Source organism: Mesoplodon bidens (assembly GCF_964165515.1).
Source record: "Mesoplodon bidens genome assembly, chromosome: 1".
NCBI lineage: Eukaryota > Metazoa > Chordata > Mammalia > Artiodactyla > Ziphiidae > Mesoplodon > Mesoplodon bidens.
Genome location: NC_138176.1, coordinates 6537841 through 6552193, shown reverse-complemented (window position 1 = coordinate 6552193; position 14353 = coordinate 6537841). Strand labels below are relative to the sequence as shown.

Sequence of the window (14353 nt, the reverse complement as noted above, 5' to 3'; positions counted from 1 at the left end):
TAAGATATAGGCTTGTTGGCGGTTACAGCTGTAGCTGCCTTTCTCACTGGCCCTCAGTCTAAGAAAAGAGTGGCATGTCAAGGAACCAAGTTATTCTTAGAATAGATGAAATTCCTAATAAATTACTTTGTTTAGATTTTAGTGTCCTGTTGTAGGAAGCTTCACAAACATGTTTCAGGACATCGATTTTCTTCAATCTAAGAATACTGAGGGCTGAATTTAGCATGCTTTGGCACAAAAATTCAAGGAATTCATCCTTAAAAAATGACTCTTCATCAGATTCTTTTGTATCACTGAATATCTTGGTTTTGTCTTGAATTGCGTAATTGTTTCACATTCTTTCACGCATAGGTGATTATACACAGAATGTCTCTTAAGAAACCCCGATAAACAGTTCATATTTCTAATAAGACAAAAAACCTATTTCTTTATTTCTGGCATTATCTCCAAACCAAGACTATTTTAGTCCAGTTAGATACAAAGGCACGGCTTGAAGTGACTAAAATTAATGATCTGTTCTATCTTGGAAAAATAGAGAAACAGTACAGAACTCAAATTTTCAGTGTGATTAGGATTCCTGCTTCCTTGTGACATGATTTCCTTCCTCTTAGATTTGTGAGTCCTTGAAAGAGGCACGGTCGTATGTAACACCCATGAATTCAACTTTAGAGACACAATAGGAGAAAGTCTAGATGTTTTAGATCTGGTCAAGATATTGATTTTGTTGATCTCATGAATTTTATAGAAACTAAAGGAGCTGTGAGCTTTCAGCCTATGTGATGCTTCTCTTCTATGTGGAGTAAACAAAGAGTGAGCCTAAGGATGATATTCACTGCTGGCCGGCCCATCAAGCATATTTCTTATTGATTAACTTTGGTCTTGACTTGATTCCTACTGCAGTATATACATCTGCTTCTATTTCTCCACATTCATTTTTATCTTTTTTTTTTCTTTAAATAGGCTTCCCTGTCTCCTTTTAAAGAAGGAATCTTGACCAAATGCTTGCATGGAAACAGAATAAAGGATGTGAACTTTAAAAAGTTGATTAATACCATCAGATCGGTTATAAGAACCTCTGAACACTCCACAGCTGCAGAACCTGCCATACTTAGAAGGAATTCAGTTTCAGCTCTAAAAAATATTTACGCCAATTTTAAGTGGCAAAGTCAGTAGCGATGGACCATGGAACCATGAAACAGAAAATGATTCCCTCTTAAAACTTTACAGGCTGCTCTGTAAAAAGACCGTTGGGATCTGACTTGAAATGAACCTGGCACCAACAAAACCTAAACTTTCCAGTGACTTCCATGGTGGAGATCACTGGAAGGCTTCCAGGTTCAAAGGAAACCAGAGGGCAGCCCGTTGAAGCCAGAAGTCCACTGGGTGGGTGCCATCCCTCCAGACAGCCTCCTCAGCCTACACATTTAGTGAATGTTTATGTTAATTACCAGCGCCACCCAGAGAAGAGGAAAATATTCACTGTGGATATTCACTAAGAAGATTAGGCTGGGCAGTATGTGGAGAGCAAATAAAAGTCAGCAGAACGTTACTGCTTCAGCCCTTTAATACAATGGAATATTCACAAATGTTCTGTTTGAAAAATGTGGAGGAATTCATGGTTTCTTGGAAGGGCAAGCTTCTGTTTGTTTAACAGAGATGGTGGAATGGTCTCCGAGGACACTCCCTATCTGAGGGCTGGTGCAAAGGGGACACTATGTTTTCCCATCAGGGACAGTGACAGCATGGGGTGAAAACCTTTCCTTTAGTTACCTGATGAAGGGGAACCTGTCAAAGTCACCTCCCTCTTAAATTCATAAGAAACAAGTCCCCAGTAGTCTCCCCGTTCTATTTCCTTTTACAGACATATATACTATGACAAAATGATCCTTGTAAAGCAATAAACCTAGGTCTCTGCCTTCCAAGAATAAGGTTAGTATAAAGACAAATTGGACACTGGCCAGGAGGTATGTCAAGCATTTGCAGCGGTAAATAGTTAAAAACCTCAGACTTTTGGCTATCGTGCCTGGAGGGAGAACCATCAGAAAGCCATTCTAACGGCAATATTTGGTGAGATCACAGCCCATCCCAGAAGCTGAGTGATGAGGGGAACCCCAGTGACCTGGCTCATCCCAATGCTGGGAGGAATTCCTGGATGGAGACGGGTGGATCAAAATCCCACTTGAAACTTTTTCTCCGCAAAAGGTGTAGACTGGCTTCCACTGAGCTGTTTTTACACACTCAGCCTTCCTGTGTGCAGCTTGATGTGTTTTATAAACAGTCCCTAGAGTACTGTCGGGTATGGAAGATCATAAGCAGAGCTAGAAAAAGGGTAGAATTATATATAAGAAGCATTAAAGAAAAAGACCTAATTTTACAAAGTCTGATGAAAGTAGAGATTTCCTGGGAAATCATCAAGAGAATTAGGTCTGGACATCACTGTCGGATTCTTGATGCTCCTGGCTTACCATGACAATGCCCCCGGACTGTTCTGCTGTGCACATGCTCATGATGGGTGCCATGCCGATGGTGGTCCCTTGGAAATAAACTCCACTAGAAAGAAAAGAAAGGACTTTCTTAAATCAGTATAAGGACATTTTCTAATATTTGAAATTCTGTTGGACATTCCTACATTCCAACAGGAAACTACACAAGCATACGCAAAGACGAAAATAGCTGCATGAGAGTATGTTTACAGGTGATCTTTATCTTTGGTTCTTCTAAAATTTATCTTCCAGTTCACCGTCATCTCCTAATCCTTTCAGATTTTTGTTTTCAAGACTCGGGACAACAACTAGTCGCGACATATATTTATAAGTTGTATCCTGCTATTTTCTAATGAACTGGGTGGGGAGCTGTTCCTTTTAAACAATGTCTGCTGATATTAGGGCTGAAAAGAGTCACAGAGAATCACTGTTAACAAATGAAAGGCATTAGATGCTTTACTAGATTTTCTGTTGCAGCTGAATTTTGCTTTCCTGGGTAACATTACAATTAGGCCAGAAACCCAAACTCTTCCAAAATATCCTGCTAATATAGCTTGCAAAAGTGAGATTGGCAGAAAAATGACCGACCCTCTGGAGTTAGTGTAGAAGTTAGCACCCACAAAGCCTTGGCAGCCCAGGAGGAAGCTTCCGGAAGGGGAGCTCATGGGTTAGGTGTGGCTTTTCCCCTATATGGAATCTTAATCAATGAATAATGACATCAAGGCCTCTTTAATGCAATGCTATGAATTCCAACCTCATGCATTAAAAATTAAAAACTGTATTTGCTGAATCTCCTTTAAGGGAAAAAATGACTTACCCATGTTATCTTGGCCATGTACATATATAGATATTACACATATTATTTGAAAAGTTATATATTTAGCAGTGCTCAATTGGATGAAATGGGATAAGTATATACAAAATATAACCTCACCTATGTATGTATGTAGGTATCCAATCATCCATCTATCCATCCAGCCAACCAGCCATCCTATTACATGCATATGTACAGTAGTAGTGATTGCAGCTTTTATATTTACATCTATATAGACCGTTTTAACAGATACAATTATACCTATATATATATAAATAAGGTTATATAAGAGGCTAATTTACTTCCAGATGTTCAAGTTGGACAGACTCCATTTGGGGGAAAAAAATCAAAACAAATCACTCTGACTCTATTTTTAGTAGTTCAGGATTAATCAATGCATAAAATATGAGGCAACCACAAATATCCAGGGTGGGAAAAAAACACAACCCTATGAAATGGCCAAAGTAAATTATCAGGGAATGCCAACAGCCTCAGTTCAGATGAAGGCCTTTTCGAAAGTGAGGTTACGGTAGGACTGCTTTTCAGCTTCCCATAAATGTTCAGTAAACTAGATCCAATGTGTCAAAGAAAAGTGTCTCTGACCCTAAAGCTTTCCATTCAGTGATATGAACTACATGAGAACATAATAAAGGCACAAACTGTTTAAGAATTTTAATAAAAAGCGGCTCAGTTTAGGAAAAACCTACTCCATACCAACTTAGATTATGACATTTTTTGTTTAAATATAAAGGTGTCCGTAACATGTTACCAAGGTATTATACTATATCATAGGTGTGCTTTCCCTCATTTTATTATCTTCACGACCCTTATCACGCTCTGAAATGTCTTTGTTTATTATTGTCTTCTCCCAGGAAACTGGAGACTCCCAAAAGTGGGGAGGTTTACAGTGTTGGTCACCAGTATGGTCAAAGCCCCTGAAACATGTTTTGTTCCTTGTTCGTGCTCAATACACACTGAGTGAACAACAGAACACAAGGTTGATCTGCGACACTCCTGGTATTCTCTGATCTAGAAGACCAAGAGCAACAGCAAAACAGGAGGAATAAAGATTTTCCTTCTCCGGGCAGCTGACAAGGGTCACCCTAATGTACTGCCTTCGGATCTTGCATAAATAGTTTTCACTGATAATGACAGAAAATGAGCTTTTAAAAAATGTACTACTCAGGACAACTCTAGATCAAGACTAAGCCTAGAGGGAGGGATAAATGGGGAGTTAGGGACTGACATATACACACGACTATATTTAAAATAGATAACCCACAAGGAGCTACTGTACAGCACAGGGAACTCTGCTCAATATTCTGTAATAACTTAAATGGGAAAAGAATTCAAAAAGGAATAGATAACCATATATGTATAACTGCATCGCTTTGCTGTACACCTGACACTAACACAACAGTGTTAATCAACTACACTCCAATATAAAATAAAAATTGAAAAAAAAGAAATGAAAAGGTCAATAAACAAATAAAAACATGAGAGAAAAACATGAAAAAAAGAAAAGTATTTGTGAATATCAAAAGGTTATTTCGGGGCTTCCCTGGTGGCGCAGTGGTTGAGAGTCCGCCTGCCGATGCAGGGGACGCGGGTTCGTGCCCCGGTCCGGGAAGATCCCACATGCCGCGGAGCGGCTGGGCCCGTGAGCCATGGCCGCTGAGCCTGCGCGTCCGGAGCCTGTGCTCCGCAACGGGAGAGGCCGCAACAGTGAGAGGCCCACGTACCGCAAAAAAAAAAAAAAAAAAAAAAAAGTTATATCGATTGTCTTTATGACACATATAATCTGTAAATTAAATTTGAGAAGTTATAATAAAAACCTTCATGGATTAATAGTATTAAAACAAAAAAAGACTTGGGACTTCCCTGGCGGTCCAGTGGTTAAGACTCCATGCTTCCACTGCAGGGGGCACGGGTTCAGTGCCTGGTCGGGGATTGAACTAAGATTCCCGCATGCTGTGCGGTGCCGCCAAAAAAGAGAAAAAAAAAAGACTAAGCCTAGAAACAGTTGCATAGAGGAAATGTCCAGGTGTTAGACGAAGGAAGTAAGACATTAGCCAGAGGGATAGTTTTCCCAGGGTATGCAAAGACAGACTTTTCCAACAGCCCCCAATTTCAATCGAGATGGCCCCTCCCCTCCCCCCACCCTGCCCCCGCAGTGTGGGCTGAGAAGCCCCCTTTGCCCCTGGTCCAGTCAATGTGTCCTGCTGAACGATGTGCAGCTTCATGGACTGTCAGGTGAGGCTAAGAGGGAGCGCAGGTGTGCTGAGATCACTCTTTTATTTTAAGCAAAGGAGAGACAACAGATGCCTTACCTGATAAGCTGTGCATTGTCATGGGATTTGCGAGGTAGAAGCTTCATCTTTCTCCAGTCCAGAAACTCGTGGAGGCTCGTGAATGGGTCCTGACTTATGGAGCATTTGTCGATGTCATTCCACACCTCTACGCCCACCAACACGATTCGAATGTTCAGCGGTCTGTAAAACTGAGGGAGACAGAAGACAGGCATCCCTGGGGGATCACGTTAATGAGAACTTACCATGCCGAGTAGAATAGGTGGGCAAGTTCTGAACTTCATTGCCGTGACATGAAAAAGCTCTCTGTGCTCCCTTGTTCCCGTGGCATTAGAACTGGAGGAATATTTTCGGTGTCTGATGCAAGGTGATGTGCTAACTGGGTTCTCAAATGTGGTTGACCAATTAGATGTTAGAGTTGCCAGCCCTTTTGATGTCTGCCCTTATCTGTAGGGAAGCACACATTTCAACCGATTCACTGGTGATGTGAAATGGGCGTATAGATGTGTTATTATTGCTAAAGTCGTTACATTACAGCTAAAGACTGCCAGTTCATATCTACTGCAAGAAAAACAGTAAGTGAATTAGGATCTTTCAGACACTCTGCCAAGTGCAGTAATTTGTTCATTTTAAGAGAAATGTTCTACCTGTGAGTTACTGAAAACGAATCTGTATTAATTTTTCAGCAAAAAATCAGATTTTGCTGACCCTATCACATTCTGTCACCTATAACGGACCCAGAAGGTTTTAATTGAGGGAACAGATCAACATCTTTCAGGGTGATAAAGGCATGCACAGAACCCTTCTCCAGGAACTTTGAGGACCATTCTTCCCACAGCCAGTTCACCAACAGCATCATGGGAACGATCTGGTAAAGGAAATTCCTCTTTTTTCAGGCATACCACTCACTTCAAGTCTTCTTGCTTTTCTGCTCCCCCCATCCCCCATCTTTCTGTGTCCTGACTTCAACCTACAGCCCTTTCTCCACAAACAGATCATCTTGGGTTGGAAGCAGGTAGAGCAACTCTTCCAATGTCTATGGGATAGTTTTGTCCCAGACGAGCTTACTAGGGCAGGATGAGGGGTCAGGGTAGAGGTGAGAACTCCCCATGGCCCCCGACTACCTTGCTACCCCCATGGTATCACACAGACACGGAGACGGCTCTTTGCTCAGGGTCCAGGGGGTAAGGAAGTGGGAATCATCTGGCTGGCTGTACAATCTTTCAAAGCCTGCAATGTGTAAGGCAGTGCACAATGAGAACATCCTCATTTTCTGATACTCCAGGCAGCCAAGGAGAAAGATGTGGCAGCTGAAGTCAAGCTCCAGATGGGAGCAGGTCCTATTCTTAGTTGCTAGAAGCCTCTGAGCCAACAAATAACAAAAAAATCACAGAAGCTCCGCATCTGATAGTTAAGCCCCATTCCAATGTGCTGAGCTCAAGGGCAATAAACTCCACGAGGCTCAGCACTGACCCCGGGTTCTGACCCACAAAAGGCAGGTTCATCTTTTCCCTCGCTGATCTCTCCCTAGTCATCTGGTGAGCATTAGGTTAGCAGAAGAATGTGACTGAAGCACAAACTACATCACAGAGTCTAAACTAATCACAGCGGTCCAAGTTGGTTTCAAGCAGATAACAATTATGGGCATTACATTAATAAGTTAATGAGACAATTATACGACCTAAATGCTGCCTTACAGCTTGTTTTTAATCAAGAATTGCTTGGCCTGTGGTATCCACTTGCGAGCTCCCAGCCCAGGCTTTCCAGGCAAAATCAAGGTCCTGGCCCCATCTGGACTCTGAACGCACATGCCTGGCTGCTGTGCTTCGCTGGAGAGCTTACGCTTTCGGCTGTGTTACAGACAACAGTGATCAGAAGGCAGAAACGCAGGCGATCCGGTGCTGATGTCCACACCGGCCTGCCAAGTGACACCCTCAGGGTCAGATGCCCCGTGTGGGCTGCAGGGTCGTCATCTGTGCTGGGGACACTATGTTTGCCTCTGGAGAGTGTCATACGGAAGTGGTCACTAAGGTGTGTCAAGGTCTGACTGTCATCATTTCTCAGAGCTGGCCTGGGGGCTTACTAATCAAGGGTCTTTTCATAATAATAATGGGTTGTAGTTTCCCTTTATTAGCCCTCTCAAATCACAGAACAGATTTCCTGTCTAGAAGCATACAATACAGTCTCTCCTCTCAAAACTGGTGCTATTGATTAACTGTCGCATATGCTAAACTCACATCACGTCATCACAGCAGTCCCCTTGCTGCCTGTTGGGATGCTCTTCCCAGGGCTCTGCTGATGGCTTCCTTTTGGTTCTTCCTAATTACAATGACCACAGCTAACACTTAACGAGCATTTCCAACGTCCTAGGCACAGTGCCACGTGCTTCCCAGGCCGTCTCTCAGTCCTCACAACACTCTGCGAGTTAAGAACTATTATTATTTCCGCGTTACGGTCAAGGACATTGAGACAAGGAGGGACCAGGTAGACCACTCGAGACATGACTGGCAAAGCCGGGTTTAAGCACAGGCAGGCTGGTGCCCAGGTTCTAAACCACTAAGTAACCCAGGTAAGGGCGAGTACTGAGATTCCCTTCCAAGATGATCCATTGCGACCCCAGGCCCAGACAGAAGTACAACTGGAGCTTGGCAGCTGCCTGCCTGGCCTGTGAATCCCAGGATGCATGTGGACACCGTCCAAGGCCAGCTGAGTTGACTCACCCGTTAACATAGCCGCGGCAAGTATCCGGCTGCATGCTAGGCTTGGCACTGGTACAAAGAGCAAGGATTAGGATACCCTTGCCCTTGGCTCCCAGATGCTCAGAGGTCAGCAAGAGGCTCAAGGCAGGGGATACTTAGCCATTATTCCAGTCAATGCCAATCGAGTGAACTGCCAAGAAGGGTGCAAACAGGAAGTTCAGGGGATGCTGGGCTTGAGGGCTCAAAGAAGGCTTTCTAGAAGAAGCGGATCTGAGAAAACATGGGTAGGATTACAGGGAGGTCTGCTGGGGTCCAACACAGGAATGTGCACCCCTCAGGCAACTGGCTTGAGAAGGGGGTGGGGGGATGAGGACTCACACAAGAGGGAAAATACCTGAAGTTAAATGCACGGAAGATGAGTCCTTCAGAAGTAGGTCACAGAGGTGCAGCCTGAACGGATGCGCAGCCCTTGCTGACTTCGTCATGAGTAAGAAGCAGGACAGATTGGAGGGGACAAGCCAGAGAGGCTATCGCCAACTGGGCAGCCACACCCCCCGCGGCTCCCGCCCTGCAGTATAACTGGGGCCTGGGGGAATGTCTGACTTCCCACGTCAAGGGTTTGTCTGCCAGTACAGCATCGGACACATGCTCCGTGTTTCACACACAGGGGAATTGCCTGAACATTTCTGAATGTCACCTCCGTCCCTAAATCACTTCTCGGACTCTCAGTCTGGGATGTGCTTCTCCGTCTTCCCTTCAAGCCAGTGCAGCCGGCCAAGCAGTTATTAGTTAAGAATAGCTAAGAAGAGCCAAGATTTCCGCAAATGAGGAAGTTGCCACTGGAACAGTCATTGTTTTTTCAGCCAAGATGCTCCCACTTGGAGTTGCAAAACTCAACTCTGGCATACTTGCGAGAGCCCAGGGCCCATCAGTTAGCAGACTTGGGTGAACAGAACATCCCAAGGAGCCTGGGTACCCCAGTGGGTCTTCAGGGTCTGCTGGGGACAGACACATATGTGCGCTCAGCAATTCAGCTTTCCCCTTGCCAGCAACACAAGAACAGGCAGGCTGGTGAACTCCACGGAGTCTGTCAGGACTTTGCTCCGATATATTGTTCTTTAATTACCAGGGCAGATTATTAACAAACCCCCAGTTGCTCATTTCTGGTTTTGCAAACTGAAGCAAGATATAATACAGAATAATATGTAAAGAAACGCAAACATGGAAGACCAAGCACATCACCTTAAAATAGGATTTCAGCAATTACCAGCCCGAGTTTAATACTGTTCATGGTTTCCGTTTACTTCCAAGGCCTAAGAAGTACTTGAATTCTTTGTTTTCATCTGGATGTTGTCCCATCTCACTGGAGGCGTCTGGAATGTACTCGCCCAAGGCCCCACCCAGGCCAATCAAACCAGAGTCCCTGCACTGAGACTTGGAATCAGCATTTTGAAAGCAAACATATAGACAAACACACACACACACACACAAACAAACAAACCTTTCCAGGGCATTCTAATGCCCAGCCCAGACTGAGAACCATGTCTGACTCCTACGGTCTCTGGCATATCCTCTGGGATCCATCCCTCACCCTCCCTGCCAGGAGGACTTGCCATTTACAAAAATTCTCCTGCATCCACTTGACTTTAGGATAAAGTTTAATTTTCAAAAAGTAGCTCTTCAAAATATATCAGCAAGCATGGGCTGCCTGGGAGTCTGACCTGCCTAAAAGCTCTGGTGGACGAGGACAGTATCATCTCAGGGTGCCATCAGCCATCTGTGTTTTTTCCTGCTTTCAGAAAGTTCCATCCAGCCATAGCCTCTCTCCGAGCACCAGGCCCTGGTCTCTGACTGCTCAGGGTACCCCAGGAGACTCCCGCTCTCGCTTCTTTGGGTACGAAGCCTCTTTCACCTGTCATCCCAAACTTGGGCTCATTGGGACCCCTGCTCATCTCAGCCTCTGCTTCTGCTCAGTCAAGGAGGGCTGGGATCCACAGTCAGCAGGTAGAGTCAAGGTCAAAAACTCCTGCAGAGGAGACCAGGGCTTATTCCTGGTGCTGCCTTTCAATGCTGTTTGAACATGCGCTGATTACTTAACTAGCCTCTGCAAACCTCCGCTATAAAGATGGGAATACTGGTATCCATCCAGGAGTGTCTGCAAAGCACTTAGAGCCTGGCACGTAGCAACTGCTCAATACATTTATTAGGAACCATCCCTTCAAATGTCTCTAAATCCTCGTCTTTCTCACATCCCCACTTCCCCAGCCCCGGGTCAGATCTTCGTAATTTCTGTACAATAGACGCCTACCAGCTGTATTTGGTTTTGGTAACTCCATCCTCCACACTAACTGCAGGCACAGCTGTGTGTGATCCTGTGTGTCTCTCCTGCTTAAAAACATTCACCTTGCTCTCCACTGATGGTAGAATAAAATCCCGATGGGTCTAGATTGCTCCACAGGGCATTCAGGGCCCTGCCACTGAATCCCCTGCAGCTTCATCTGCTCCTGCCCTAGCTGTGCACACACACACACCATTATGCTACACACACACACACACACACACACACTGCTTAGTTAGATGGAGTTACTCGCCATGTCCAGGCTCGGGGGCAGCCAGCCAGGCCCTCCCCGCCTGTGCTCCGGGTGAAACTTTACTCACCTTGCAAAATCGCCTCCCTGCAAAGCCTCCCTGACCCCCAGGAAGAAGTAGGTGATTCTCCTCTGCATCCCCATAGCACCTGATTGACAGCGTCGACCTGGCTCCCATCACGCTGCTCCATGCTAAGTGGCTTATGGATCCGCTTCTCTACGAATCTGTGACCTCCCTGGACAGATGGACCACATCTGATACATTCTGAATTCTTGACACACACTGCTCGGTACTGCCCATAAGTCCTCGTAGAATGGAGTTGAATCTCTGGAAGGCTTTTGTTTTCATTTTCCCGAAAACTTTGAAAACTCACTTTAAATATTATATAATAGGATTGTTTGGAAACAGAGCTACCGTGAAGTATCCACAAACTGCTATGTGTAAAAGGTGAGCATTTCAGAGAATCCCGGCCATGAGAGATTCAGCAATGAGCCGGGGCCCCTTTCCTCTCCCACTGTCCTCAGAGGCAGGAGACAGGCTATTGCTAAGAATCATGGTTACGTTCAGACAGGGGCTGCCAGCCACATAGCACGTGAGAACCACCTGGGAGCGCCTACAAAGCCTGATGTCCAGGCCCCACCCAGACACCCGAGCAGCAAGGCCTTTGAAAGCTTCCAGGCAACGCCAACATGCTCTGGGCTGAGAGCCCTCAGCACCAAACAGCCCGACGCTCTCCCTGCAGGGTCTGTCGCTGAAGGCAGGTGGCGTACGTAGACGGTTCCACCTCCTTGCGAACAGGTCACGTAAGGAGCGTTGGCGAGCAAATACACCTGGGTCAGAGCAGACTTTCAGGATCTCTTCCAGCTCTGAAATCACCTTTGCAGAGGTGAGCTCCCTCCCGAGTTCTCGGTGAGGAATTTTCTGACGGCCGATTGAGCCGAAAGCCGATTTCTGTGTCCTGGGACTGTGGAGCCCGTGGGTCCCTTATCAATGAGAGCTCACCCTCAGGGGGCCCATGGGACCTGCCCAGGGAGACCTGGGAAGAGGCCTGCTTGGAGCTCTCAAGAGGGTCAGATGCACCCTATTGGGATTCTGGATCTAACTGGGGAGGTCAAAACGCCTTCCTGGCCAGAAGAGAGCCTGGCGGGAGATGGATGCCAAGGCCACCGAGGTCCAGACAGCATGGGGTGGCATCTCCTACAGCTGCTCCAGGCCCCAAGAATTCTCAGAAGAAGGGGAAGTTGGGTACCAGCCCAGGACCGGAGGCAGAACCCGACCTCCCTAAGTCAGATGGGATGTGTTTCATTCTCTCCACCTCATTCCCAAACATTTACAGGCTGTGAGTGATCTAATTACCCCCAAGGAACTTACCTTGTCAACGTGATTAGCGATCTCTATTAATCGTTGTTTGACTTTTTCCAGGTCTTTTCCTTGCCTCTGAAACTTAATAATTTTAAATGTCAGCATTACCAATGGCAAGACTATCAATCAAATCTCATCTTCCCAGCTTCTGGAAATGTGAAGTCTCAGGCTCTGCAAATCCCCCAGGGCCCTCCCTGGTTTATGGTGAAGTGAGCTCCCATCCTGCGGAGTAATTTCCCCATCCAGGGACTTTCTGAAACTCCCTGAAATTCACCCAAGCCAAGTGCTCAGAAGATAGTAACTTTTGTGAATTTTCCAGCCTCATAAATGATGGAGGCAGTGACATGTTTTGGCATAGAGAAAACAGACAACCAGAAGGCAGTCCAAAGCCATTCTTCATATCATCAACTTGATTTTAACTTCCTCCAAAATCTCCTTTATATTTGTTTTTAAAAAATTAAAGAGTGGAAGTAATAGAAGCGCATGGCAACAAGTCAAACAATACAGAGAGTGGATAAAAAGTTAATAAATTCCCACTTCTCCGGGCTAATCTGAACTTCCAGAGTGGGAACAGTTGCCTGTGAAATGGTCAAGTCTGTTTCATTCATATGCGTTGAGCCAATCTGGGAGAAAATGTCACCTAATTCGTAATAGGTAGTAGAGTAGAGGCAAGGAAAGAACACAGGGAAGATAATCTAAAAAAAAAAAAAAAAACTAATTAAAAATTAATTAAAAGAAAAAAAAAAACTAATACAGCATCAAGCCCTACTTTGGAAGGTAGGGTTTTTCTGCTGTGTCTACAGCCTTCATTCATTCATTCATTTTGCTTGAGGACATATTGGACATTTTAAAACTAAACTTTTCCCCAAAGTGTTTTAGAATACATTCTAAAACCATCTGCCATTTCCCACACATAATTCTCCCTGTTTGGAGAGCTTAGCTACATGGCAACTCTGCAGTCCTTGCTAATATTCTGTAATACCAGATACATTTTTAATATTTTACACATTATAATACCAGGAAACCACTTTTTTCAATGGGTTGTTTACAATGCTTTTAAGGCCTCTTGGAAAATGAGGTTAAATAAAGCAAGTAATAACTTGCTAAACATTTTCTTTTGCCTTTTTTTTTTTTTAAACCAACCAAGAAATTTCAGAAAGTTCTTACCTCTCGGTTGTCTGCCACAATAACGAGCTCTACATACTTGGTCGTCTTGAGGGTCTCTCTTTTTTGCTGCCAAAAGTAAACATGGGTTTAATTTCCCTGACTGCCTCTCTGGGGCTTCCTGAACACTGTCAATGTCTCTCGACTCAAGCACTTGAACTAGGGGACCCCCCCACTTCTACCGGCATCACTGGCTCCCACACCCCTGTCCCACCTAGAAGCTCACCTCCAACCCCAAAAACCTCTGTAAAACCTTCTCAATGTGAGCGGCCACTTTCCATTTCCATCTGGGAAATCCTTCAAAAGGAATCTAACCTTTCTGCTGACTCACTGATTATAGGATCAGAACAAGTTGAGATCATTATTAAACAAAACACATATGTAAACAAGCAAAACCAAAGCTCTCTCCGGAACAGGAGCCAATGAACTCTTCATTTCGGGCTGGATGTAGCACATTTCAAGATCGCTACAGAAGATGATGGAATTAGGGTCTCACGGGTGTTCCCTTTGCCTTTGTGGTCTAGTTTTGTGATGTGGGAAAAGCCGATATATAAAGCGAATATATTTTGAGCAGGAACTGCATAGCCCTTCTGGGGAAACACTGAGTAGTCCATTCCAGGGAGCTGATTTCTGCAGGTGATCATTTAAAAATCTGGTTAGAAGCAAAGGAAGAATAGGGAACAGCCAGGCGGATAAATGGGGAACAGAGCCAGGCGAGAAGAAGGTGCTAGGAGGAAAACCAGAAAGGAACAAAAGAAACAGAATAGAAAGAAACAGTGTCAAGGAAAAAAAAAAAAGACTGAAACATGCCACTGGAGAAAAAGGATTGGTAGGAGTGCAATAGTTGAGAAGAAGACAGAAATTGTATATCCAGGGGTAGGGGCTGAAGATGATGCAGAGAGCCCAATATGAACTCCCTCCCAAATCAAGGCA

At 44.9% G+C, this 14353-nt stretch overlaps 1 protein-coding gene across 1 annotated transcript in view; it reads right to left on the bottom strand.

The window, feature by feature from the left end:
• The window catches only part of ADAM12 (ADAM metallopeptidase domain 12), a 408187-nt gene that overhangs the window by 84692 nt on the left and 309142 nt on the right, over window positions 1–14353 (bottom strand). The window contains exons 7-10 of the mRNA XM_081234121.1: window positions 13424–13489; window positions 12266–12337; window positions 5628–5797; window positions 2466–2550 (exon numbers count right to left, since the gene is read on the bottom strand). Of these exons, the coding sequence (XP_081090247.1) occupies window positions 2466–2550; window positions 5628–5797; window positions 12266–12337; window positions 13424–13489 (393 nt within the window). The remainder of the gene's footprint in view (window positions 1–2465; window positions 2551–5627; window positions 5798–12265; window positions 12338–13423; window positions 13490–14353) is intronic.